Below are 26,015 nucleotides of genomic sequence, written 5' to 3'. Positions count from 1 at the left end.
AAGCTTTGCAATTTTGAGACTGCAGCATCCCTCTGCAAGATATCTCACTATTTTTGACTTTTCTGAGCCTGTCAAGTCCTTCTTTTGACCCATTTTGCCAAAGGAAAGGACGTTGCCTAATAATTATGCACACCTGATATAGGGTGTTGATGTCATTAGACCACACCCCTTCTCATTACAGAGATGCACATCACATAATATGCTTAATTGGTAGTAGGCTTTCGAGCCTATACAGCTTGGAGTAAGACAACATGCATGAAGAGGATGATGTGGACAAAATACTCATTTGCCTAATAATTCTGCACTCCCTGTATGTTGTTAAGACCACTAATTATTCCACACACAGAATATTCATACCAACAAGCAAAACATCACACAAATGCGTACACACAGGCATACAAAGGTCAGGCAAAATATACCCCTTGTTGATTACATGCTGAGATCAGAACTGCGGAGGGAATTGCAACAATATTGTAACAATTAGACTGCCCTTGAAGCTACCTAACAGCCCTGTGGCACCACTGCTTAAAAATGCATGTGAGCAAACGCACACGCAGTCAAGCACACTTGGCTACACATATTTAAAAAGCTTCTTCTTTATCCTTGGCATCAGGAACAAATTTTAACCACAGTGCAGTCTTGAGCCACTCCTCATTTCTTTATGTTTTGCTTTGAAGGAACCAGACTTTCTTTTTTTAAAATAAGGTCTTTGGGCTTTCAGAAGGTCTTTAAGAGGTTTTCTTCGGACATTGGCTTATTTTTTAGTGATTTTCAATCTAGTCCTTGTACCCGAGCTCAGAAATCTCATGAGAAATGGTTTTAGTGGAAGGGATGATGTAAAACAAGCAATCCTTAAGAAGAGACCAGAGGAAGAAAGGTTATTGAAGGCCCAATAACTGGACTGAAAATCAGTGGCATCAGGTGCTATGGAGCAATGAATCCAAAATTAAAGTTTTTGGTTCAAAATGTCATAAATGAACACACAAAAGTGTAATCACATTTTGATCCATTAAACACAGCTAACAGGGATCTGAATGGCAAAAGCTTCATTTTTTCAGCATGACAGTGATACCAAACACACTGCCAATGTAGTAAAAGCATAGCTGGACAGAACAAACACACAATAAAACACAATCAGCCACAGATTGGCCTCTTCCGTGTCCAGATCTCAATATTACTAAAGCAGTGTGGGATCATCTTGACAGAGAACACAAAAAAGGCAGCTAACACCAAAAGAAGATCTTTGAATGTCCTTCAAGAAGCCTGGAGAACTAATCCTGAGGACTACTTAAAGAAATGACTATACATTTTGCCTAGAAGAGTTCAGGCAGTATTATACTAAATTAATGTAATGAATAAATAGATGCTGAACATTGACTTTCAAGTTTGTTAGAACTGTACAAACTCTGTTGTTGCCATTGTTGCTGTATTTTCATGTGTGTTTCAGTAAATGGCTGCACATATTCTATCCCTAGTAAATAAATACTATACTGCCAGAAAATATAAATAAATACAGGTTGGCTCAAGAGTGCTGAACATCAGCATCTCTTTGTTCTTTCTTTCTTGTTTTTTATTTCAGTAATGTTTAGTGTGTACAGTAATCAAACTTTATATTCTTTAACACAATCATAACTATATTAAAGTGCCAACTTATAGGCCAACAAAAGCCAGCAGTAGCTGGTGATATACAAGCACGTTATTGTATGTGAACAGATGGACATTGAAGAAGTTTAAATGATTTTAAATGGCAGGAAAACAAATCTTCACACCATTTATAAAGCACCTAAAGATCGAAGCACCACCGAGGTGTTGTAGCAGAAGCAGAAATAGGCAAGTTAACCACTGTGAGTGATTTGATGCTTCTCTGCTAAGGGATTGATGGCCGCCATACCACTGTTAGAAACTGCTAAATAACTCAGAGTACAAATCATGTTGTTGCTCTCAGTGCTAAAGGTGCAGCGGCAAGTTTAAGACCTCAAAATCTTAACTGGTTTTATCTAAGAGTTTGTTTTGGGAGGAAATCTCAGGCCTTTTAGTTCAAAGTCGTAACGTTCAAGCCTATGTGTCCAAAGGCTTTATTCAATTTAACCTCCGTGCAGTCATGCTGCGATTATAAAATAAACTGTGACAGAAAAACCTTTCTCAGGGTCACATTTCAACCACAGCAGACGGTAGAATGTTTTAATAACTGAGGTCACGCTGGAATGAAGAGGAAATAGCTTCTCAGATAGGAACAGAATTGAAGTCCAAGAATCTAAGCGTGTTCTTTAAACAAAGAAATGTGTCCATACTGATGGAGATCTGCATTTTAATGTAATGTCATTAATTGCTTAACTGCAGGTGAAATATGTATTGACCCTTTTAGCCTTCACAAGTGATTTGTATTGTTTCATTCTTCCAGCACAGCCGGCTAAAGCTATATTTTGCTGATATTGGTGAGACCGGCAGCATATTTCCCTTGAGTGCTCAAATGCAATTTTATGTGTGAGCTAGAAGTGGCAAGGCTGTCTCACGGTACATAGATGTGTGAACAGTAGCAAGCTCACACTCACGCACAAATCAAAAACACACAAACCAACATAAATGCAAACAAAGGCATATGAAGTGCTTTGTCTGAAAATCTATGATGTATTATTCAAAATTCGTTGCTCTGTGTACGGCTGATTCATTTGTTGAGATTTAGGGGGAAAGAGCTGAAACTGGCTGGCATCCAAACACATACTGTAGTACATTCTGCTCCAGAGTAAACCTTACAAATAGCCATACAAACCTGAAGTGTCTCCTGACGGGATTGTCATCTGTCAGTGTAACCTGCTTTGCATGACAGACATGTGAACAGTCACTCCACACTACAAAAGCACACCACCGACTCCTTAGCATAATCCCAAAACACTGACATGACTGTATACCTCTGTACTCACATCCCAATTATCCAGGCCCTATGTAGAAACACACAATGCCTACAGCACCCTGCGTAGCATCCCACATGGCATCATTAAAGTCAAACAAGCTGCCTGAATGTTTGATGTGCCGCTCTCCTCACCCTCTCCATGTGCCAGGGCTCTCTTCTCTCAATCATCTCTTTCTTTCTTTTTTTTACAAATCCATTTTTGTCCTGTCTTATTTTTCTCTTGTTGTTACATACAGCTTCACTTTCTCCATCACACTGTCATGGTGTTTTTCGATTATACTTTGTTCACGGTTCATTGTCTGTTTCTCTTATATCTGACAACAGCGTGCTTCAAAGTTTGCTGTCTGTCATCACAGTACAGAGTGAGAGGAATGTAATGTGAGAAAAAAAACACCTTATTTCCAAAATAGTTCATTATTACTATTGATCTCTATTACTGGAGCCTGACCGATGTATCTGCAGGGGTCATCGGCCATTATTAGCTATTTAAAGATACCTGCACTTATAATAGCCATTAAAGGAACATTTAAAAAATAAAGAAGAGACCAGAGAAAGACCTGTTAACCAAGGTGTGAATTCTGATATCGAATAGTCTGTCCACTAGGGAGGCCTCTGCAACTTCTCAGATGGAAACGTGTTTGCAAAGCTGCAAACACAACAACCAGCTGATCTGAGCAGAGTCGGGCAACGCGTAAATTAATAATCCACAACTTGTTCTGAATATAAAATGGTATTAAACATGTTTTGTGTGTCTGATACGAAATAAAAATTATTGGCCAATATATCGCATGTTTAGATCACCAAATATTGGTATCCGCCTTAAAAATCCTATATAACTCAGAGTCTATTTATGAAGAGTAGAAAATCTTGAGTTGAGCGCAAATCCAGATATCAGAACTGTTTTCATGTGCTAGAGCTGTTTTAGAATGAATTTTTGCTATAAATCCAAAAAAATAAATCCATTTCCTCTTAGGTCAGTTTACATTTTGGGTAATAATGATGCAAACATTTAAATACCATCACTTCACTCAGTGCAAAAAACTGCTCCCAGGCTCTTATCAGTACAATTTTGTAAGACTACACATTAATAAGATTTCCACAGTGCAGGACCAGAGAGGACAGAATCTATTGATATGATGTGCAGACATAATTCAGGATCAACAACTAATCCATGATATCGGTCTGTCTATGCAGCTCTTTGACAGTAAGCACCGACTAATGGCACAGTGTGAAGGTTAACTATAACAAAGTCGGAGTAAGAGGAGGGTTTTGTGCCTCAGTGCTTTGCTGCTATAAACACACATTTTCATTTTACAATTATATGCTTGTTATTGACGAAAGCCCTCTAGGTGGTTATACAAACACTCTAGGGTACAAAAGGACAAAAATACGAAGGGAATTGTTGAGCAGAATTCAATTAATCCTTTTTTTTTCCACGGATAACAAGAAAATTACTGTTTACAACACAGTTGAGTATAAATTTAAACATCAAACTTCTCTCGATAGCTCAGTAAAACATAAAACGCTTAACAAACAGAAACCAACAATACCTCTGAATAATTACAAAACAATGCAACAAAGTTTTGTCGGTAGGGGACTTTGCAAAAGTCAATTTCTGACAACAGATACAGTGGCAGCACAGCTACTATTGTGAGTAAATCACAATTCAAACAAAACAAGAGATGGTGCCGCTGAATAAAGATTTTAAAAAGTAAACGGTTTGCCACTTGATGTTGTTTCTCATGTTAATCCAAACTGCAGCAGTATCTGTTCTACCCTACAGCTTAAACCTATGGTGAGTCTTTATTAAGAGCAAGCTAGCCATCAGTTTTACAGGATCTGTAATTAACTCCAAACCGCAAACACTTTATACTTACCATCAGCTACAAACAGGTGACGTGAAACACCAGGGATCCTCTAAATAATATAACACTAAACCATTTAAAGATCAAAAACAGGAATCTGTCTGTAACTGAGAGCTGAATTCATTTGCACTTGGCTGTGGCCCAACTTTATGTGGCGCCTGTCTTGTGACTGTGCTTTACCTGGATCCATGGCCATCTGTCATTTTCGGCTGCAGTCCAGGCATTGACCAGCCCCTTCTTGTTGAGCCTTGCAAAGTACGGGTACCACTTCTGTAGGCCAAAGAGAGCACGGTGGGTAGAAGAGGCCGTTATCTGTTGGTTGGAGATTATACCGCCCTCCATGCCCAGTGGGCCAGAGCATTCTGAGAGAACAGAGAGACAGAGAGAGGAAGCGATAGATGAGTCCTCCTATCATTCTAACACTCAGAAATGTGGGAAAGTGAGTTTCAGGAACGCGTATAATGTTAAAAAAAAAACACAAAACCACTGACTTTATCCTCCCCATTTTGTTTTGTTTCACTCTTTTTATCTTTAAATGTTGAATTGGAGTCATCATTATGGATTCCCCTCAGTGGTCCGATTCCCCATTGATTCACAATTGATTACTGAGCTTATTGGAAAATAACAATATAGGCCTACACAGCATCACTGGTTGCTTTTATTATCTCTATGTCTGAACACAGTGTAGACCAAGAGTAGCCAAAAAAGGCTTGCATGTGACTTAGGTGGGAAAAAAGCTCCAGTGCCATGAATTCAGTGTCAGCCTTCTGCAATGGACAACTGTCAGAAAACTAAGCCAGCAATAATAAAAGGGAACTGATCAGCTTGGAGTTCCAATAGACTGAGCAATTTGGCACCAGTTCTCAAGTGGAACCACTTCTCAGTTCCCAGATGCTCCAAAATTTCATTTGTATTATATTAGCCAAGGTCATTCAAACTCTGACTTTCTCTTGACTATTGTTGCATTATTTGTTAACTCACTGTTATGTTCACCATAGCTATTTTCTATTCTACTGTCCCTACAATTTTGATTGTCAACAACGCGCTTTTCTCATGTCTCCCAAGTTCTTTTAAGTCACAGCTGCAGATTGGGACTCTTGTCTCCGTCTCAGTGCTACTACACACATTTGATGGACTAACAGGTTGTTCCTTCATCTCTTCCATCAGGAACAGAGCCCCTGGGCTCTCTCCCAAGGAGCTGCAGCCACAGTTGAACAGCATCATTCCCAAAGTCAACAAGCTTTGCAATAGCTTTAAATATCTTAGAGGCTGCATTAAAATGGGGAAGTCTGACACCATTATCCTCAGTCAAAAAGCCCTTTTTAAAGCTGCTGTTTTTTGCAGTTAAGCCTAATTAGTGTGTCCAGGCATATCCAATGCATTTTAATAAATATACCTGTGGCAAAAGGGATTCTGGCAATGCTGATCCAATAAAGAATTTATTGCTCTGCACAACAAGTACTTCTTTGTGTTTCCATTAAAAAAAGAAAAATACTGAGAGATGAAACAAAAAAAAAACTTGGCACAGAATATAGATGTAGATGGAATGGGCTGGAGAAGGTGTACATAAATTATACAACATACCACAGTACATTGCACATAAAAATATTGTTTCTGTCGAAACACAACAGATTTTGTTTTTGACAGCTCTGATAATGTAAAAATGTTTTATCCCTCCTGCCATCCTTTAAAAAACTCACACCCATCACCCTAGGGACCATTCTCAGCCACGCCATAAAAAGACCATATATCCATATTTTATTCCACTTTAAATTAGCCAACCTTGTAAAACTACTTCTCCCTGAAATATTCATGTAAAGTTTTAATTATATTTTCGTTGTTTTAACCCTTCAAATCCCAGTGTTATTACATGAGCGAGTGTTATAAGCCCCAAAAACCAAAAAACGAAACTAAATATTTCAGTTGAAGTAATATGTGATTGTCATTATAAGTAGGCCTTTAGATGGACCAAAGATTGGCACCAACATACATTTTGACCTGCCATTATTTTTTTTGCATTTTTTTTGCAATTTAAAAATTAAAACTTCAAGGCCCTGAGTCTTCATTGACATCCAAGAAAAGAAGAAAAAATAAAATCATATGATGATAATTTGGGGTTGAAAAATAGCGTTTATAATGGAAGTCAATGGGCAGAAAATGGTCCCCAGGGTGATGGGTGTGGGGATTTCTGCTGCTCAGCCATTTTAGGCTGATTTAAGGAATTCACACTGGAATATTAACATTGACAGGTAAAAACTATCCTGTGGCAAGTTTGGTTATATTCCACTGAACACAGTGGAAATGGCAGCCATTTAACACATAGCAGTGGCACAAAAAGGTCCCAAGAAGGCAGGAAGGTTATAGATCCTATATTGTTTGAAAGTACGAATTGCGAATCTGTGGAAAAGCATCAGAATCAAGGAAGTGATGTGGGCAAGAAAACACTGTACGCAACTGTGGTTGCACCTTAAAATAAGCTGTGGCCCATTGACACCAAAAGTGATTCAGCTGTTACTCCACCTGTTTATAATCTCTCACACTCAATAAAGTATGTTAAACAGGGGTGATGTTGCAGTGACACAGCCAGCTTCCCAAACTCCTCATCATGCAAACTTTAAACTGTAACATGCAGTTTACCTGCATAAAAAATGGCGAGAAATTGGTTTCACGTGATATGCAATGTGAAAGAAAACTAGAGAACCCACTCATAGCACTAATAGTAATAAAGTTGAGCAGGATTATTTGCTACTTATGCAAAAGTCAGCTAGTTGATGACATTTTAGCAATTAATTATTATTTAATGGCATTGTCTTCTATCTTCTCAGTTATAGTTATAGAAGATTTGTCTCTGCATGATTTTTTCAGTTATTACTGGTCTGCTGTGATTGCAACAGTGTTTGCAGTGTGATGCATGTCATTCTCTATCAATGCTAGCATTATGGAGGCTGAATTCCCCACAACCTTTGTTTATCTTTCACATTTACTTTGGTATGTCTCTGAAAGGAATGCGAAAAAAATAATACCTTAATCGTTAATGACACCATCATTTTTAAACTTTTTCTAGGACCACTGGTTTGTCATTAAAAATCAATCAAACAATTTGATTATTCAAGTAGCATGCTTGTGATTGCAGATATAGTGCAAGAGCTCTAAAAACTACAGCACAGAAAAAAAACTGAGGGAACTTGGAAGAGTCTCAAAAGAATGAGGACACATCAAGTACAGACTTCAGCTCGAGACACAGCTTGCTTATGCTGGTTGAAGTGCAAGTGGCTGTGCGAACCAGCCTTCAGGGGATGCCTGGAGCAATGGTCACCTAAATACTATGAAGCTGCCTTCATCATTTAAACAAAATATCTAAAAAAAAAAAAAAAAAAAAAGGCATTTCAAAGTCAGTACTGAAACACAGATCCAAACGACACACATGCATTCCAACAGACAACCAAACTGGCAACACTGAGACGTGTGAGAAGGCTTACACCACACAAGAAAGCCAAGAGTCAGAAAAGAGTGGAATGATGAAAACAACCCTAGCATGACTTATCCAGCTGCTAAAAACAGTGGGGTGCTAATCAACAGGGAGCCATGGAGACAGTGAGTAATGTCTGAGGACAGTCCAGGGGGATCTACTGGAGGCTGGAAGGAAGCACAAGTATTTCTTTTTGTGTACACGTACTGACAGAGATATGTTTATATATTTGAGTATGGTAAATCACTCTCGCTTCACTAGTTCTACTATGTGACTCACCGCTTCCAGACTGATGAGAGGATGGTGTAGGTGGATACACCACTGGTAAAACTCTGAGAATCTCATGAGTTTCCAATACCTGTTGGACAAACTTAATTTGGTCCTCTGAAAAAGGCTCTCTAAGAATAAACTGGTTTTATTTTTAAATGCAGCCTAGCAGTTGAAACTAAATACATGGAAAGTGTTTTTCTTGTTACTTGTTTGAATCACTGATTCAGTATACTGTTCATTTTAATATACTTCAAATAAGTAACATATGTAATAATAGCCACATTTTTAGGCCTCTGTGTCAGAATTAGCTGTTGTTTTTCTTCTTTTTTTGGTATTCCATGATTTGAACATCACAGGAATGCAAGAATGGAAATGATTCAAGTTTGGCACAAACTTTTTCTGGACTCAAGGATGCACTGACAAAAATTTGGTGTTTAGGGTTCACACTGACCTTACAAAACACATTGTAGGCTTCATCTCAAGAATCCTTGTTTTGATTACAACAAAATACTGAACAAATGTCTAACTGGAAAGGAATTAAGTGATGATAGAATGGAAAATGTGACCTTGTTTCACATTTGCTCAGATGCTGAATTAGTAACGCAAACTGCAGATTTGCTTGGATTTTACAGACTTTGGGGTTGCCAGGTTGAAGAAAAAAGTGAACTTTTTTTGCAGAACTGATTACGTCGCCCTAGGAACTTAAAGTCAGGAACAACAGTAACCGGGCAATGCAGAATACGTTTCTCTATTTCTAAGAAAAACAAAAGAGTCTCCAGCCATGATACCCACTCTTTCAGACTTTGCAGATTATTTTCACTGCCTTTCCTAGAGCTGTGCTGATAACATGCTTAAATATACTTTTTTGAATGATATGAACAGAACATGGGCGTTGCGGGGAGAACAATCCCTCCTGACCAAATGCAAAGAATGCAGCAAGTTTAATTTAATAAGAGAGTCTTCTTAATGAATCCTGACTTTCAATTTGTTAGGGACCCTGCAGTTACACATGCTTTTTCAGACACTGGCACCAAATGTCATATCACCCAAATGTACCTCCTAAAAATGAAATGGAAATCTATTTTTCCCCATTAGAGCCTGCGGATCGAGGTGCAGTGTTGCATCAACACAATATTATATTTGTCTAGATGTTGTGCCTTTTGGGCAGCTCTCTTGTAAGATATTCCATATAGATGTTGTGACAAGACACTGCTGCAAATCCACGGTCCCTCTGACCTTGTGGCAATGATGGGCCACTCTTAACGAGCTGCCTGCCAGTCGTCAGTCAGAGCAGCAGAGGCAGCCAGCCCCGGGGCCTTGCCCTCCTGGCCCCTGAGCATACATCAGCGTTGCGACAGCACACATCACTAACACCGCCAGTACCGTGATGTGACAGCTGAATCCATCTCCCACAAGCCCTACCTAAAGCCTAAACAAATTAGCGCCCCACTGAAATTAATGCCACCGCACCAATACTAATGACCATGGAGCAAAAAGAGGGGATAAGTCAAAGAATAATAAATACACCTAACAGATGTTAGCCGCACGACAGACGTTCCACAGGTGACAAATGGCGGTGAATAAAATGCACCTGTACACATGTTCTTGTGTAGCTGCAACTTTAAAAGTGACCAAGCTAGCAATGTGTGTTTTAAAAGAATACTGCTACGCTCTTGTTGAATAAAGCAGAACAAACAGAGAAAAATGCATAGCTTGTGTTAGTACAACAATCCACATGCACATATTAACTTTCCTTACATTATATTATCTAAATACATTTTTGAAATAGGTTTCCACTGTTTATTTTAAAAATAAGCTTTCCCTGCTCTACCTCTCAGTATGTCAGCCAATAAAACCTTTGATTAATATTAGCTGAAATACCAGGTGCAAATACTGCACATATTGTATACGTGCTGTGCAGTTCTGAACTTTGGATGGTCTATAGCATATTGAAAAACTCGTAGTCTACAATTACATTTTCACAGAACAGCTAATATATAGGGAACCACTGATGCAATCAATATGAAAAAAAAAATGTCAATACAAAATGACCATAATAAAATAAATACTTACACTTTGCGTTATGAGAAACATTAAAATTAAAATGTTGAATACATTGAACTCCTTGTCATATTCAAGAAACCAGTATGAGATGATTTGAGCTTTTTGACATGATGCATTATCCTGCTGGTCACAAAGGGGTTGCTCATGGAAACAATACTCGGGTACACTACTCCGTTTCAGTTACTGTTATCTTCCTATCAGCTTGAAGCAGTCTAGTTATTCTCATCTACCCTCTGGCACAACAGCGAAATTTCACCTTGAGAAGTGCTCACTTGACATCTTCTCTTTCTAGACCATTCTCTGTAAAGCTGTAAAGATGATTGTGCAGGAAAATCCCAGTAGATCAGCAGTTTCTGAAGTACTAAGACAAGCCCATCTGGCACCAACAACCACATTCAAAGTCTCTTAAGTTTCTTTTGTTCCCCATTCTGGTGCTTCATATTCACCATGTCTACATGCCTAAATGCATTGAATTACTACCGTGAGACTGGCTGATTAGATATTTGCATTAGCAAACAATTGAATAGGCGTAACTATCAATCAGTCAATCAGTCTCCTCCGTGCCGCGTCTGTCCAGTACAGAATGCATTCAGCTTGTCAAATTTACATAAATCTGCGATCGCTAGCAGTGTGACTCTGAAGTGCTGTACTGTATGTTTGTAAGTTCTCTCCCCAACAAACACAACAATGTCAACAAAGTAATTATAGTAAATAGTATATAGTAAATAGTAAATAAAGTATTCTGATTCTGATTCTGAAAATGTTTTGCACCGTCAAAGGCACCTGCGGTAGCATCCAAAAGGCAGAGGAAGAAGGGAACCATCACACAAGAAGTTTGACTTCTGGACATGCTAAAGGAAGGTAGAAGTTACCGTATTTTTCAGATTATAAGGCACATTAAGCAAACAAAATCTGATGAATTAATTTGTGAGTAGCCGTGTTGGGGGCCTGCTCAGGGCTCCAAGTTCACTGATATATTAATCCTAATATTTTCCTAGACTGCAGACGAAATCCTCACAATAGCATAATAAACACATAAAGCCTCTTTGAGCTCTTGGGCTTCTTGCAAAAACCTACTCCTTTAAAGACTTTTTCCATGCAGCCAGTGGGAAAAAAAGAGGGCTGGTAAACACAAAATACTTACACAAGACAAGACAAATCCATCTTTCATTTTATGAGAATTAAAATGTTTATAATATGTTTATAATATTAGGTTTAATTATGTTCCTAAAGAATGTGACCACTATACTATGATGATATGATAACTTCTTACTTCTTCAAATGTTAAATGTTAAATGTTAAATGTTATATATATATATATATATATATATATTTTATTGGCATCGGTGAGCCACTGTCAATATGTGACATATTGAAATCGCGTTTGAATTTGCGCTTGTTTTTTGCTTTCACTTTGCAATCGCGCGAACTGTGCATAGAGAGCGACAGTACTGATTGGTGAGTGATGATAATTTGCGCACCAATTCCTCTGACATCAACTCATCAATCGTTAGCTTACTATGCAAACATGACAAGTGAAATCTCCCGCAGCAAGCTTAAACATGTGAGAGGTTGATCGCGCAGAGAATCGCTGAGCTTATGTGAGTGCGTGTGTAAAAGCAGCAGGATATATATTTTAGTTCTGCTGAGCCAAATAAGACAGGTCAGGGTGAAGAAGTGACAGCCAAAGAAAAGCTTACCACAAAACGGAAAAGTTATGACAAATCAGACTATAATATATAAAAATTATAATTTTAATAAATGACAAATTAAAAAGGCATGAACATTTTTTTGTATCGAAAAAATATCGAACCGTGACACCAAAGTATCGAACCGAACCGAACTGTGAATTTTGTGTATCGTTGCACCCCTAATATATATATATATATATATATATATATATACATATATACACACACAAGTGTGTGTGTGTGTGTGTGTGTGTGTGGTTAACAAAGACAGTCACACTCTCATGAAGGTAGGTGTACTACTGCCAGGGTCGACAATCAAGACGGTCAACGCCGTCATGAACAGAAATATAGACAGTTTACAACGAGGTGCAAACCGCTGTTCAACAAGAAGGTTAGATTAGACTTTGCCAGAAGACATCTGCACATTTGAGGGAAAAACAACAACAAAGATCCCAACAAATTTGAAAAGATGAAACCCAGATTAACTTAGACCAGAATAATAGGAAGTGAAAAGTGTGAACAAGGAGAGAAACAGCTCGTGATTTGAAAACCATACCACATTACCTGTCAAAATAGTGGAGGCAATGTTATGACATGGGCATGTAGGCCTGCCAGTGGAACCAGTGATGTGACTGTTAGCTGATTTGAACTCAACAGACCAAACAGAGAGACATACAGTACAAGCAAGCAGCAGCTGAAGGTGGCTACAGTGGATACATGGCTTCTAGACTTCAGGCAGTTATTGATTATGAAGGATTTTCATCCGAGTATCAAAACAATCCTTAAATTCAGTTTGTTTGGGGCCTGTGAAAATGGGGAATATGTATAAAAACGGCTATATATATATATATTTTCCTAAACAAGCAATGCAATACTTGCTGAAAAAACTTTAAGTGGTCACTTCAGTCAAATCTTGGTTGTGTAATTAAAATGCACTGTGCTGATGTACACAGACAAAATAAAAAGAATGGTGCCATTATCCAAATACTTATGAGTCTAACTGTATGGTTCTTTACATTTAATGGTGCTCAGAAAGCACACTGTTCACAGGGTGGCTCCTACAGTTATTAATCCTCTTCACCTGAAATCTAACCCTCACACCCAACTGATTCCTTTCAATAAGAGCCCAGAAACAATTTTCTGTTAGGCCTTTTGTAGAACATATGAAACATTTCCAAGACCCTTTATGTTCAGGTTTAGGTTTCTGTGTTTTTGTAACCAGCAACATGAAATGCATGTTTTTCTGTGCAGCCAGCATCCCAAATGACTCTGCATGAGCCAGCATGAGCCAATTTGACCTTACATTAGGCAGCACCATATTCTCCCCAACACAAGACCAAAAGGCATCAAGTCTCAGGCACTTATATGGCATCAGTAAACATTTGATAGCTACGCACAAAATTTGCAGTCTTTCATCACTAAAGCCTTAAAATGCATTTTCTTTTCTTCTGGCGATGCTAATAATACTGATCATTTTCACTTTAGCTTTTATTTGCCCAATAAAAGCTGGCTGAGCTCACATACTCACTCATAACATCAGCCTCACTTTCTGTTTCACATTCAAACTTGTCCTGGGAGAATACTCAATAATACCTCCCACTTGTACCACTGGCAGCTGTGTTTACTGTGACGGTGCCGTTTTCTGTGTTGGAACTGTGTGTTTTGGAAAATAAACACTTGATAAGGTTTTGGTAGTCATCTGATGCACTCCACACTGTATATAAATGCCACTTGTTTTGCACATATTCAACTCTGTATATTTTATATATTTTATTATTATTATTATTATTATTATTATTATTATTATTATTATTTTATTTTATTTTTTTACTATTTAATTTGTAAAAATGTGTATACACACACACACACACACACACACACACACACACACACACACACACACACGTAGGAAAATATTTAGTATACACATCCAGAAATGCATACACTATTATATATTGTACATATATTTATTAGTTTCAGGTTGGCCATTCTTGTATTTTGCTCGTTTGTGTTGTTGTGTTTGCACATCTCTGTTGCTTGTGGGGCTCGCACACAAGAATTTCACTCGCATGTGCTGTGCCAGTGTGCCTGCACATGTGATGTGACAATAAAAAGTGATTTGATTTGATTTGATTTGATTCTTTGTGTCTAACACTAAGCAGCAAAGAATATAGCTGAGAATGTGTTATAGTGTCATAGCTTTGCCAATAATAACCTCCTCCAGTCACTTTGCATAAGAATCTCACTTTATATTAACACCAGAATTGGGTATTTATAAGAATGCTGGTTTGTAGGGATGGATCTCTTTGTGACTTTATAAACGGTTAAGTCATAGTAGTTATAATGTGTCATGTAGTTCAGTTATTTTAGTTTGAAGGCAAGCATTTGAATACTGGAATTGAAATACATTATTTTTAGTGCTTATAATAATTAATTGTTATGCATTACAATATCTTATAATGTCTTAATGATGTCTTATTCAGAGAAAGTGTTACATTTTTTAAAACGCACAACAACATCAATGTCACATTTGCATAAAGCTGCTATTTACATTTAGGTGAAAATGTTCAAATCTTACTCTGAACTGATGATAAGGATGATACTTCAAACTGTACTTCAAAACTCTCCCAAGTGTACTTATTCATAGAGCCCAAGGTCTTCCAGCTGTGACTCACTAAATCTGCTTTTTCCATGTGGGGATTTTCCTGATAAACTTGCATATCATTGAAAATCTATCATCAAAGGGAGGTGCACCAAGCACTAAAGCAGAAGACAGACGCTCTTTATGAGAATTACCAGCCCCCCTTTTCTCTGATCGATCACTTTGTGTCGGTAATACTACCAGCAGTGCAATTACCTGCAGCATCAGGTGTGCTGTTCGAATCAATGGTATGTTGTAAGAGTTAGAAGGTAAACACTGCCAAAAAAAGAAACAGGAGTACTTACTGTATTGACAGTTCCTCCCCATGTATTCTCCTGGACATTCACAGGAATAGTTGGCAACCAGATCTGTGCAAATGCCCCCATTCTTACATGGGTCCCTTTCGCATTCGTTAATATCTGGAAGAGGCAAGAAAAAAAGAGAGTGCATTCATTTATATGAAGCAGACGTGGGCAATTACAAAGACTTCATCTTCATTAAAATGGATTGGTAGGGAGCACATATTGAATTTTCTCTGCGTGTTTCTCAATTCTGTGTGCACATGGAAGCTCACACAAAGACACAGGTTTCTTGGAACTAATAACTCAAAAACTCAGAGGAAGATTATTTTTGCTAGAATATAATCCACTTCTTGACAGTTTACTTTCTTTGTAGTATTTTTTCAGAACATACCACATCATTTGGGTAGTTTGCAAAAAGCCTACTTAGGTTAGCAAAGTATGGGGTTTATTCATCAGAGCTATACCTACTGAGATAAACACTCTTTGAAATCTCTACATGCAGAATTCTCTATATATGCTTTACACACACACAGCAACACACCAGCAAATGTCTGTCAAGCAGAATTAGGCAGATATTCACTGACAATTAACATTCAAACGAGAGCACTCACATTTTTTAATCATCTTAAATCCAGGCCCCAAGACACCATCCAATGCAAAGCCCTCCAAACCCAAGAGATGATCCCAGAAAAGAGTCCCATGTGTCAGCTAGTGTTGATACTACGCTGCCTCCTCTCAAACACACGCTGATCAGTCTCACAACACTGCTTTCCAAACACCAATCAGAGTGAACCAAATCAAAACAACGCGAAGATAGCTATCTGAAACACTGGAAAGAAGAAACTAAAACCCAATGCAGACTCACATGTTTTATTTAGTGCTAAACAAAGACTATGAATTGGAAGAATATCTCCTTACCATCAGAGGCAGAAAGCAGAGACAGATCCTAAGCCAGTATAAGCTCGGTGAAAACAAACTGGCAATCAAACGAGAAAGACACAACAAGGCATGGCAACATAAAGAAAGCCCGACATGTGATTACTGTTTGATAGGTAAGGTTGAAACAGAAACAGAGATGTATTTTCCTCCTGAAGTGTAAAAAATTTAGTGAGGTAAGGAACACTTCCTTTAACCAATTCCAAATTCAAATAGACATTTCAAAGGAGAAGGACAAGGCACATCTTCCACACATACACATACAGTATGCATAGAATTATATATTAATTATATGTGTTTATTTAAAAACTGCCATGCCAATAAAATAACTTTGAATTGCTGAATTTGAACTAAATATAAATGCTGAATGTACTAGAAAAATAATAAATCAATAGAAACTTGTTAACTTGTTTACATTATTTTCTTTATTCCAATGGTGGATTCAGACCATCCTTAATGCATTACTCAATAACTCGAGGAGTCGTCTGAATTTAATTGAATAACTAATATTTCCATATATGCAAAAAAAAAAAAATTCTTTTAGGAAAAAAAATTGTTGTCGTTGTCTTACAATATCAAAAGTTCAGCGAGAGGGGAGACTTGTGTGGGCCACTGCTTTACAGACAAACGTCCACTTAGAAAGCATCAAATTTATCACATTTAACAATGTTATTTTTCTAAGTCAGAATAACTGCAGCTGAACTCCTGTATATCTATGGTGCTATAAAATACCTACACTAAAGTGGAAGACGGTGATGACACACAATTTTGCCCCACTGTCAGAAGCTTTTTCCAGCGTGCTTGTTATCCTCTGTCTCTTCATTCAAGTATCACAGATACAGGAGAGCAGAATGCGTTATCACCTTTGCTCTGTAATTGCGCTGCGAAACAGATTTTCTCTGACTGATTCATCAAACTGGTTATCGAAGGTGACACAACTCCAACCCCACCCATTACACCCCATTTGCACTCTGTTCTGTTACAGGTAGAGTTAACAGCAAGAAATTACAGGGATGATTTTGAAGCAGCGAGAGGAAAAGTGGTGAACTTTTGAACAATTTTTAACAAATTTCTAATGATTTGACTTCCAAACTTGCCTATGGCTGCTACAAGACTCCTCTAACACCTACCCTGGGCTGTCTGCGAGTTATAAGTACATTTTGGCTTCATGAATGTGTAACTAGGCTTGAGATTTAGGAAGCTTAAGAAAGTGAAACATGATTAAAGTAAGTCTGTTATGGTGCTTCATCGCTTTAAGATTTTATCTGTAGCGTACACAATAGCGCGAGTCACTTTTATTATCTCAAAATACATCTTTTTTTTTCAGGGGGAATGTTGGACGCTCAGGAGGAATATAGTCAGGTCTTCATGCATATTGGTCAATGTGGTGGTGTGACTAGAAGCAGGAACGTCTTTAATCTGCAGTCGAGCAGAACAAATAAATAAACGGAGTGAAATAACAGACGTACAGAGAGAAAGATGTGAGAAATGTTTTGTTATTGCTCAGTAATTTATAGGCAAACTGCAAGACAACTGTATTTGGGTAAAATTATATTTTGATGAAACTGAGCGGTAAAGCATTTCCCAAAACATAATAAAGTTTTGCAGATTAAACTTGAAACACACCGTAACAAACACTGTTTTCCTTTATCTGGTATGCAGGACGTTTGCCTGTGTGTCGGTCTTCTTTCGGACATTTAAAATTAGATATAATCTTCAGCACAATCTCACATTGTGTTCCTTTTTTAAATTTATTTTTAGACAGCTGTAATGTAACAGTTATCTCACTTCAGATAGAGATAATGTTACTGAAGCTCTGCTATTTGTCAATTGGCTGGCTGTACAGCCATTTCTGTGTAATGCAGTCGATGATAAATCAACTGTGCTGTGAACCAAAATACAGATATTTCAAATGCAATGTAACCTAACCTGTAGAGTTCAATGCATCAGTCTTATATAAATACTTAGCCAGCGTGTGCTTTACAGAGGACAACAATAAGCGGACATTTTCACAGTTGGAGCACAAATCCTCATCTTGAAGAACAGACTACAACAACACACAGAATTGCTGAACCATATGTAGTCAAATCTAAACAGCATGGCTTACTTATATTTGATTATATTGTAAAATACACTGAATATGTTTCAATGTGTTACAGTCCTAGCCTGTCAGCTCCATCTCTGGCAGCCACATGACAATTTTGTGGCAAGTATCTTTTTAGTTTTTAATCATTACAGAGGCAGTTTGTGATCGTCTGTGCACGTCTATGCTTGGCTGTTTTTCGCTGCTTCACAAAAAAAAAAAAGAGCCATTTTAATACAAAGCCATTAAAACTTCAGTTTTCAGTTGCTGCACGGTCCCATTCCTCCAAAATTACATCATGATTACATCTTTTTCATTGTCCACTAGGGTGAATGCACTAGAGTCTTCAACTGTGAGACGACTGAAGAGATGTACTGAATGCTAAGTCAGAGCCTGGGTTACAATCTGAACAGGAAAAAAGCAAAAACAACCAAAGAGACAATAACAACTTCATGACACTTTTGCAATCACAAAAAATACACTTAGTAAGAGAAGAAGGGGCAGAGTAATGAGGTCTGTTTTCTCAACAACTTATCCATCTTAGGGTTGTGGGGCGAGCTGGGAGCCTGTTCCAGCTGAAATATGTTCATAATTGGTCCACTTTAAATAAGAAATCACTTTGAACAACAAAAAATATCTGATTTATTTTGTAGTACTTGCATAAATGTTGTTCAAGGTTAGATAGCCTAAACCTTTGAATGTCTGTGTTTTAACCTCCAAATTGCTTGCTACAATCAGATACAAACAGTACAGTAATTAGGTGTTATTGTGCTTCACAGTAGCTGATTTGTGTTTGTTTTTAACTGTGCTTTGATAAGCGTAGTATAGGACAGTCTGATTATGGCAGTAGGGGAGCAACACAAACAGGCCCTGCTACTTGCTTCTCTGCAATTTCTTCAACAGATCAGATCAGAAGAATGAGGTGTGCTTGTGGCAGAAGAGCAACACATTGGTCTCCGAGAGCTGTAGTGGCGACTATTTTTTTGTGCGCATAAAACTAAACAACAAAAAAAAGTATGTAAAAGAGCATGAAAAGCTGATAAATTTAGCATCAAAGTCGCTAAGTTGGCAGCAATGAGGTGAACTGAAGTGTGAAGATCACTGCTGTGAGCGAGAGGGATGTCATTCGCCCAAGCTGAGATGGTAATTATTTCCACATTTTGGAAAAACGAATATCCACATCTCACGAGTGAAAAACACATGCCAAACCAACAAAGGAATATCTGGATAGTCAAAAACAGATTCGTCAAGCTTTACATGAAACCACTCTCACCCTGACAACACATTATTAGCAAAACATGAGCAAAAACATGCTTGTCAGAATGAAACATTGGTTAGAGAAGGTAAATGAAGTGAAAATGGAATATGTTTTATTTAAACTGTAGTAACTCGGGTTGTATAATCACATTACAATTATCAATCTTCAAAACCTCCAAAAGCAAGTCAGCTTTTATTTGTTTAAATGAAGATATTCAAAAAAACAGCAATTTTAGGCAGTCTTGACAATTACAAAAACACAAAAACTTATGATTATCATGATTATGATTATTACCCACTGAGGAAACAGTTACCCCTTTCATATCACATTAAACTAAAGGGTTTTTTTTGTTTTTGTTTGTTTTGTTTTTGTTTTTTTTTTTGGGGGGGGGGGGGTGTTAATGGCGCTATAAGCTCTATTCGCTGCTCTGCTTTTTTGTCATTGGTTTTCACTTGCTGTCAAATCCATTCATTTTGAAAGTTTGACATTGGTAGTCTCATCCAGTGACCGATCTGTCTGTGTTCTGTGAGCCAATCAAATCTCCAGCCTCTGTTCTTTAAATGAATTGTCTGTCACTGTCACTTTGTCTCTCATGCTGTCTGTCATGTATCCCTCCTCCTTCCCATCCCCGCTTCATCCAGGTTATTCAGCGGGCCTCTTCCCATGTCTCCATTCGCCATTCAGCCTTTCGCTCACTACATAAGGGATTCTGTTTGATGTCATTTCTTATCACACCATAACCACCCAAAATATCTAAATTTTGCACGTTCATCTGTTTTCATCTCTTTATCAGTTTTTTTTTCTACCAAATGCTGTCTCCTTTTTAAAGTTCAGTCTCTATTACCAGTTACAGAAAAGCTACTTTACTGTATAATCACTGCATTAACTGAATGCTGAATTGACTGATTCTGGATCTAATAAAAAAATTAAAATTTTATGAAAAACTCAAAATATATAGCACAAATGTTGCTTCCTTGCAGCCCACAAGGTCTTGAACAGCATACTCTGCAAAGTTCAGTGTGCACACAGGCACAATCCACATCCACGGTTATTTCACAACTGCAATCACACCACTTAGAAATGTGATGCTGTTGCTACAAGTACATAGCTTGTTGCCACCAGTAGGTTCAATTATAGAGGTAAGCCAAATGGCTAGGCCACTCAAATAGCCTAGAGCACAACAATCCACAGAGAGAGGAAAACACAGCTAGTCCATCTTTGCGATTTGCTTTCCTTTTATGAAAGGCCATCAGCTCCTAGGAGATTAGTGTGGGGAAAGTGAGACTTGCCAGTAAATCAGTTGGGAGAAAGGGGATTACTTTGGGGGATGCAGTTAATCCAACTGGTAGAAACTGGAGAAGAGAGGAAAAGGTAGGGATCGAGATGGCGAGAAAAAAGATTATTATGAAAGCAAAACAGGAAGCGATAAAATAAATAAATAAGGTGCCAATAAATAAACTTGATTTACATGAATTGAACAGAGTCACGTGGTGGTTTGTCACTCACAGTTAGCCAAAATCCACCATTCTACATGTTTCATTAAGGCCTGAATTTTGTAATCAGAACAATTTAGCAAACTAGCGTGAGTAGAATTAACTTAAATTTCAATTGGATTGAAAAAAATAAAAGAATCCATCCATCCCATTTTCTCATTGAGATCTGTATTGTAGGGGCCTGGAACCAATCCCAGCTGACATTTAACGATGTCATTAATTGTTTTCTATTTTTAGGCAATTAAATGTGAACCTGTATACTGACTGTCCAGCCAGACCAATGAAGCGTGTAATGTTTCTATAGAGCCTGCACAAGACTGATTCAGCTAAGACTCTATTGAATGGTACTCCCTGGTAATTTATCATAATTTATTCATTTGTGTCTCTTTAAATTTGATATTTCTGATTTGTCAAAATTTCATCATTATCACATCTCCAAAAGATAAAATAAAATTTTTTAATAAAATTCCTTAGCCTTTGGCCATACCATCATCATGCTCTTGTCAATTCACTGGAACATCTTGCTCCCTGAAAAAAAAAAAGCCAGACAATATGGAGAGCAATGAGTAGTCCTGTGTGTCAGGAAATAAGACTGGCTCCAAGTATTAAACTGACTATGATGTGTCCAGGGAGCAGGATCAGGCCTGTATAAAGACGGTTCACCCAAACTCTGGGCTCCACTGGACTCTTCATCTACCCCTAGTACAGCCATTCACCATAACTAAACAGACCAACAACTCTGCTTTCAAGTGTATTTAATGGGTCACATCTTGAAAATTAGGATTTCTAAAGCACTATTCACCACCCATGGTCTGGTGTTTTCTTTAATACGGTCTATGGAAGCTTAATTTGCACAGCAGAATCATATTTAAATATGCTTCTAGTTTCCATTGGACTGTATCTAGAGGCTATGGCATCAGTATGTCCAAACAGCCCAAACAACAACTTAAATCACATAAATGATTGAAATAAACGGCTGCTAAAAGCCTTTAATCCTTTCTAACTTGTTAAGCCCCCTAACTTAATTAGCTGAATGAAAGGTAATGTCCCAGTAGTATTGCCCCTACATCACACCCACGTCCTTCATTAAATTACAGTCAGATGTTGGGCAAGACTGGGTAAAGCCTTCTTTTATGCCCCTGCCAAGGCACTGTAAGCCACAGAACTGGAGGTTAGTCAAGACTTTGTTTTCATAAGGAGTTGTTTCACAGTGTTACATCTTTGCATCTGGACATACGGTAATTTAGCTTACATGAAAAATTTCCCCTGGGGAAGATTCATCTCATCTTATGTTTTGTGTTACTGAGCCAGCAAATGCAAAAGTATTTGGTAAGCAAGCTGATCCTCTAGGCAAGAATGGAGCAGTGGTCTGACCTCTATGGTCCGTGATCGACAGCAATTAAGTGGATCACCGGTTGTTTATGCCTGCCACATAATTAACCCCTGACCTTGGACACCCATACTTTCTTGGAAGTAATCATGCTATTCGTAATAGTGGTTAGAGTTCCTCTGGGACAGGCTGGTACTGATATCTTGTGATTCATAGCGGTGCTGTAAATGTTTGATCTGATACTGAAAATAGATTGCAATCGATGGGTGAAAAAAAACGTAGAAACCCCCCAAAAAACAAGCATATAACCAGTGTGGTAAAATACTAATGTCTTTAGTTAATGGGCTATGTACCAGTGAGGAAGTTACAAGAACAAGAATTTCATGTCTGATGATGATTATTTATAGTTTTCAGTTCTTTCAACTAAAGAACATACAGCAGCAACAGTAGATTATGTTATCATTCAGTGGCAAAGGTAGTTTATGTGATATTATATACGGCGCAGGTCAAGCTAGAGGCACGGCACTACTTCAGTTTTGATAAGAACAACATATCTCATGCTGCTCTTGCAATCATGCAATGGTCTTGCTTACTTCTTTTGTGAAAATACATGTATCCCATCTCCCACACGGTTGTTTGAATGTTATGCATCTGCTCATATCTCAGTGGAAAAAATACACCACCCATTGAGCTTTAAGTGCAGATTTAAGGCTTAGTTGTTATGCCAATTATAAAATCTAAATGCATGATATTATTTTTCTGCCTGCAGTCTTGATTAAATAAGCTTTAGCATATACTCAGAAACATTATACATGTATGCACATATTGTAAATACAGTAGTTATGTAGAACTTTTTCTTTTTGTGGATTTTTTGGTGGAAACTTCTATAATCCTTTTGTGCCAACAGGTCTCCAGAAATGCATCTTTGTATATGGACCGTCATCTTTGGATGTTGGGTTTGCAAAGTCCCAGTCCGGTGAAATGTGTCTAGTCTATGCTACATGAAGCAAAGACAAGCCCTGTCTCTCCAAGTTGAGTCAGCGATAGAAGACAGAACAAGGAAGTGCCTGTCTCCACTGTCAGTCTGTGCTGTCAGTCTATCCTTTCCTTAGTCATGTGAAGTGACTATCACCACAAAAGGCAGAATTTCTATTAAGGGTCTGATGAAGTCAGTCAACCAGTTAAAAGAGAAACTTCATCCGATGCGTCTGTGAAACGTGTAGTCGCAGTAATATAGTTAAGATGCTGTTATTCGATTCTCAGCAGCATACCGGTTTTATTGATGACTAAAAAACTTCTCATCTCATCCCAGCTTGTTTTCACAGTGGTGCACATGTGGCGTATGTGTCAGGGGAGATGATGATGCATGAAGCTGTGAATGCAGGATTAAGAATAGTGTATTCCAAGGACATGCTTTTTGAAGTGGGATTAGCCTACTGAGAAGTTATTCACAGCAGCACTCCAGAAGCCCTGGAAAAGGTGTCTTAGGATGCACTGCAGAGGTTTAAGTATCTGAGAAGCAAAACACTCATCATTTTGAAGATATGCAGACTGGGGGGCTCTGCCGAAACTGGGATGTGCAGAATGTGAAGAGCCCTCAGCCTGGAGGAAGAATGACACTCAGAGTAAGGCCTTAAGTGTCATTTTAAGCTTACAGATGGAGCCTCCACAGCAGATGTGTGAAGGGAATACTGATGAAATTTGGAACAAAAGAGTCTGATCCACAAGCTCCTTAATGTTACTCAGGTACACTTGCTAGAATGCTTAAATGACATGAACGGAAAAGGTAAAAGGAGATGATGGGCAAAGAGGGAAAATCAGAAGAGACATGTCCTCTTACAAGGCTACTTTCTGCTCTTATATCTACTTACAAGGTCACAAAAATACTACAAAAGCTCTTAATACAGAACAAATAAAAATGAAGTGGGAACTGGTGATATCTACCTAACTGGACTACTCATACTCAGTTTCATGTATTATTGATTTCTTCAAAATCAATAAAACAACAGCCAATTTCTCTCCATGAAAAATATAAATTAATACATAAATAAAGGCAGCGTGTGGCATTATTGCAAAGTGGAAACATTTAAGAACGACTGTAACTCAACCACGCAGTGTCAGACCACATAAAGTTACAGATGACGTTCACCAAATGGTGAGAGGAAATGTTGATGAAAGTGGTTAATGCTCTGCTGACTCAATAAGTGCAGAGTTCCGAACCTCCTTTGGGATTAACATCAGCTGGGAGCTTTGTTGTGTAGTTTTCCATGGCTGTTTTTGAGCCGTACATCACCTTATCTCAGATGGTCTGGTGTAAAGCCACCGGTGGACTCTGGACCAGTGGAGTGACAATTCATGTTTCTCTATCCATCAGTCTAAAAGACAAGTCTGGGTTTGGTGAATGCCAGGGAAACATTATTTGCCTGACTGCATTGTGCAGATTGTAACATTTGGTGTATTAGAGATAATCCTATTGGGATGTTTTTCTAAGATTGGCCTGGAGCCCCTTAGTTCCAGTGAAAGGAAATCTTAATTCTTCAGCTTACCACAGCATTTTGGACAATCTCATGCTTTCAACTTTGTGGGAACAGTTTGGGGAAAGCCCTTTTCTGTTTGAGCATGACTGTGCCCCAGTGCGCAAAGCAAAGTACATAAAAGTGTGGTTGGATGAGTTTGGTGTAGAACTTGGCTGCCCAATACGGAGCCCTAACCCTAACCCCATAAGAAAAATGTGATAAACTAGTAATGAGACTGTGAGCTAGGCTCTCTTGTCCAACATCAACTCTATATTATTGGCTATGAGTTTAGAATCATGGGTTATCCAAGCTCCGGTGGGTGCCCAGTCCTTTTGTCCACAGTGTATTTCTAAACCTAAAGTGATACGTAAGCTAGTACAACAACACAGAATGTGCTTAAAAAATCAAAAATCATAACCAGCGGTAACAATTCACAGGAGCACAGGCAGCAAGACAAACAATCCAGATGGGGAGCAGGCAGAAGGGGAAGTCTACAAACTGACCGAATGTCACAGACAAAAAAATCACACTAGGGGAAAAAAGACAGAACAATATTGAAAAGCTTGTCAAACAGGACAACCTCACAGTAAAGTTGAAGTTGGGGCCCTGGGGTGAATGAAATAACCAGATAGACAAAAGGTGCAGAAGAAAACAGAGGTAAGACTAACCAAGGTGAGGGCGAACAACTTATACTGAATGAAAACAACAATTCACATCCTGACACAGGCTTGCTGACTGTGGTGAAGCAATTTTTCAGTTTCTTTAGTAATGGCTGTCACATCTGACAGTCAGTGAACAACGATGGTCAATGACAATGTCCGTTAGCCAAACCCTCTTTTTAACATCACTGACAACCTCAATTCTTTAAGATATAAAGACAAATTACTGCGCTGATTTCCAGCTCCACTGGAGTAGCTTTGAGTGATTACCAACTGCCACTCAGTTCATCCTGCCTAAAACAACTCCTCTCCCTTTGAGCTCCCTATCTGTATTTTTAATTGGCTGCCCCTCTCCTGACAGTGCTTGTGAGCACTGTTGCTATGAAGGTGAGGAAAACAAAGTGTTAAGCCACTAAAACAGGATTTCTCTTTTTGTAATAGAAAATTGCAAATTTTCATATTCCTACAGTGCACACATGTATAAGCCATCTCACCCAGAATATAAGAATTGACAGCACAAACCGAGT

At 38.2% G+C, this 26,015-nt stretch overlaps 1 protein-coding gene across 3 annotated transcripts in view; it reads right to left on the bottom strand.

The window, feature by feature from the left end:
- The window catches only part of edil3a (EGF like and discoidin domains 3a), a 131,407-nt gene that overhangs the window by 49,650 nt on the left and 55,742 nt on the right, over nt 1–26,015 (bottom strand). For all 3 annotated transcript variants that reach the window (XM_086314079.1, XM_086314077.1, XM_086314080.1), the window contains 2 exons: nt 15,217–15,330; nt 4,957–5,138 (listed from right to left, as the gene is read on the bottom strand). In XM_086314079.1, the coding sequence (XP_086170205.1) occupies nt 4,957–5,138; nt 15,217–15,330 (296 nt within the window). The remainder of the gene's footprint in view (nt 1–4,956; nt 5,139–15,216; nt 15,331–26,015) is intronic.

Source organism: Aulonocara sp. 'chitande type north' Nkhata Bay, linkage group LG12 (genome assembly GCF_057382095.1).
Source record: "Aulonocara sp. 'chitande type north' Nkhata Bay isolate Kocher_YH1m ecotype deep benthic linkage group LG12, A_spYH_male_GT1.1, whole genome shotgun sequence".
Lineage (NCBI taxonomy): Eukaryota > Metazoa > Chordata > Actinopteri > Cichliformes > Cichlidae > Aulonocara > Aulonocara sp. 'chitande type north' Nkhata Bay.
The sequence above is the reverse complement of the archived record's forward strand: the minus strand, read 5'-3'. Positions and strand labels throughout refer to the sequence as shown.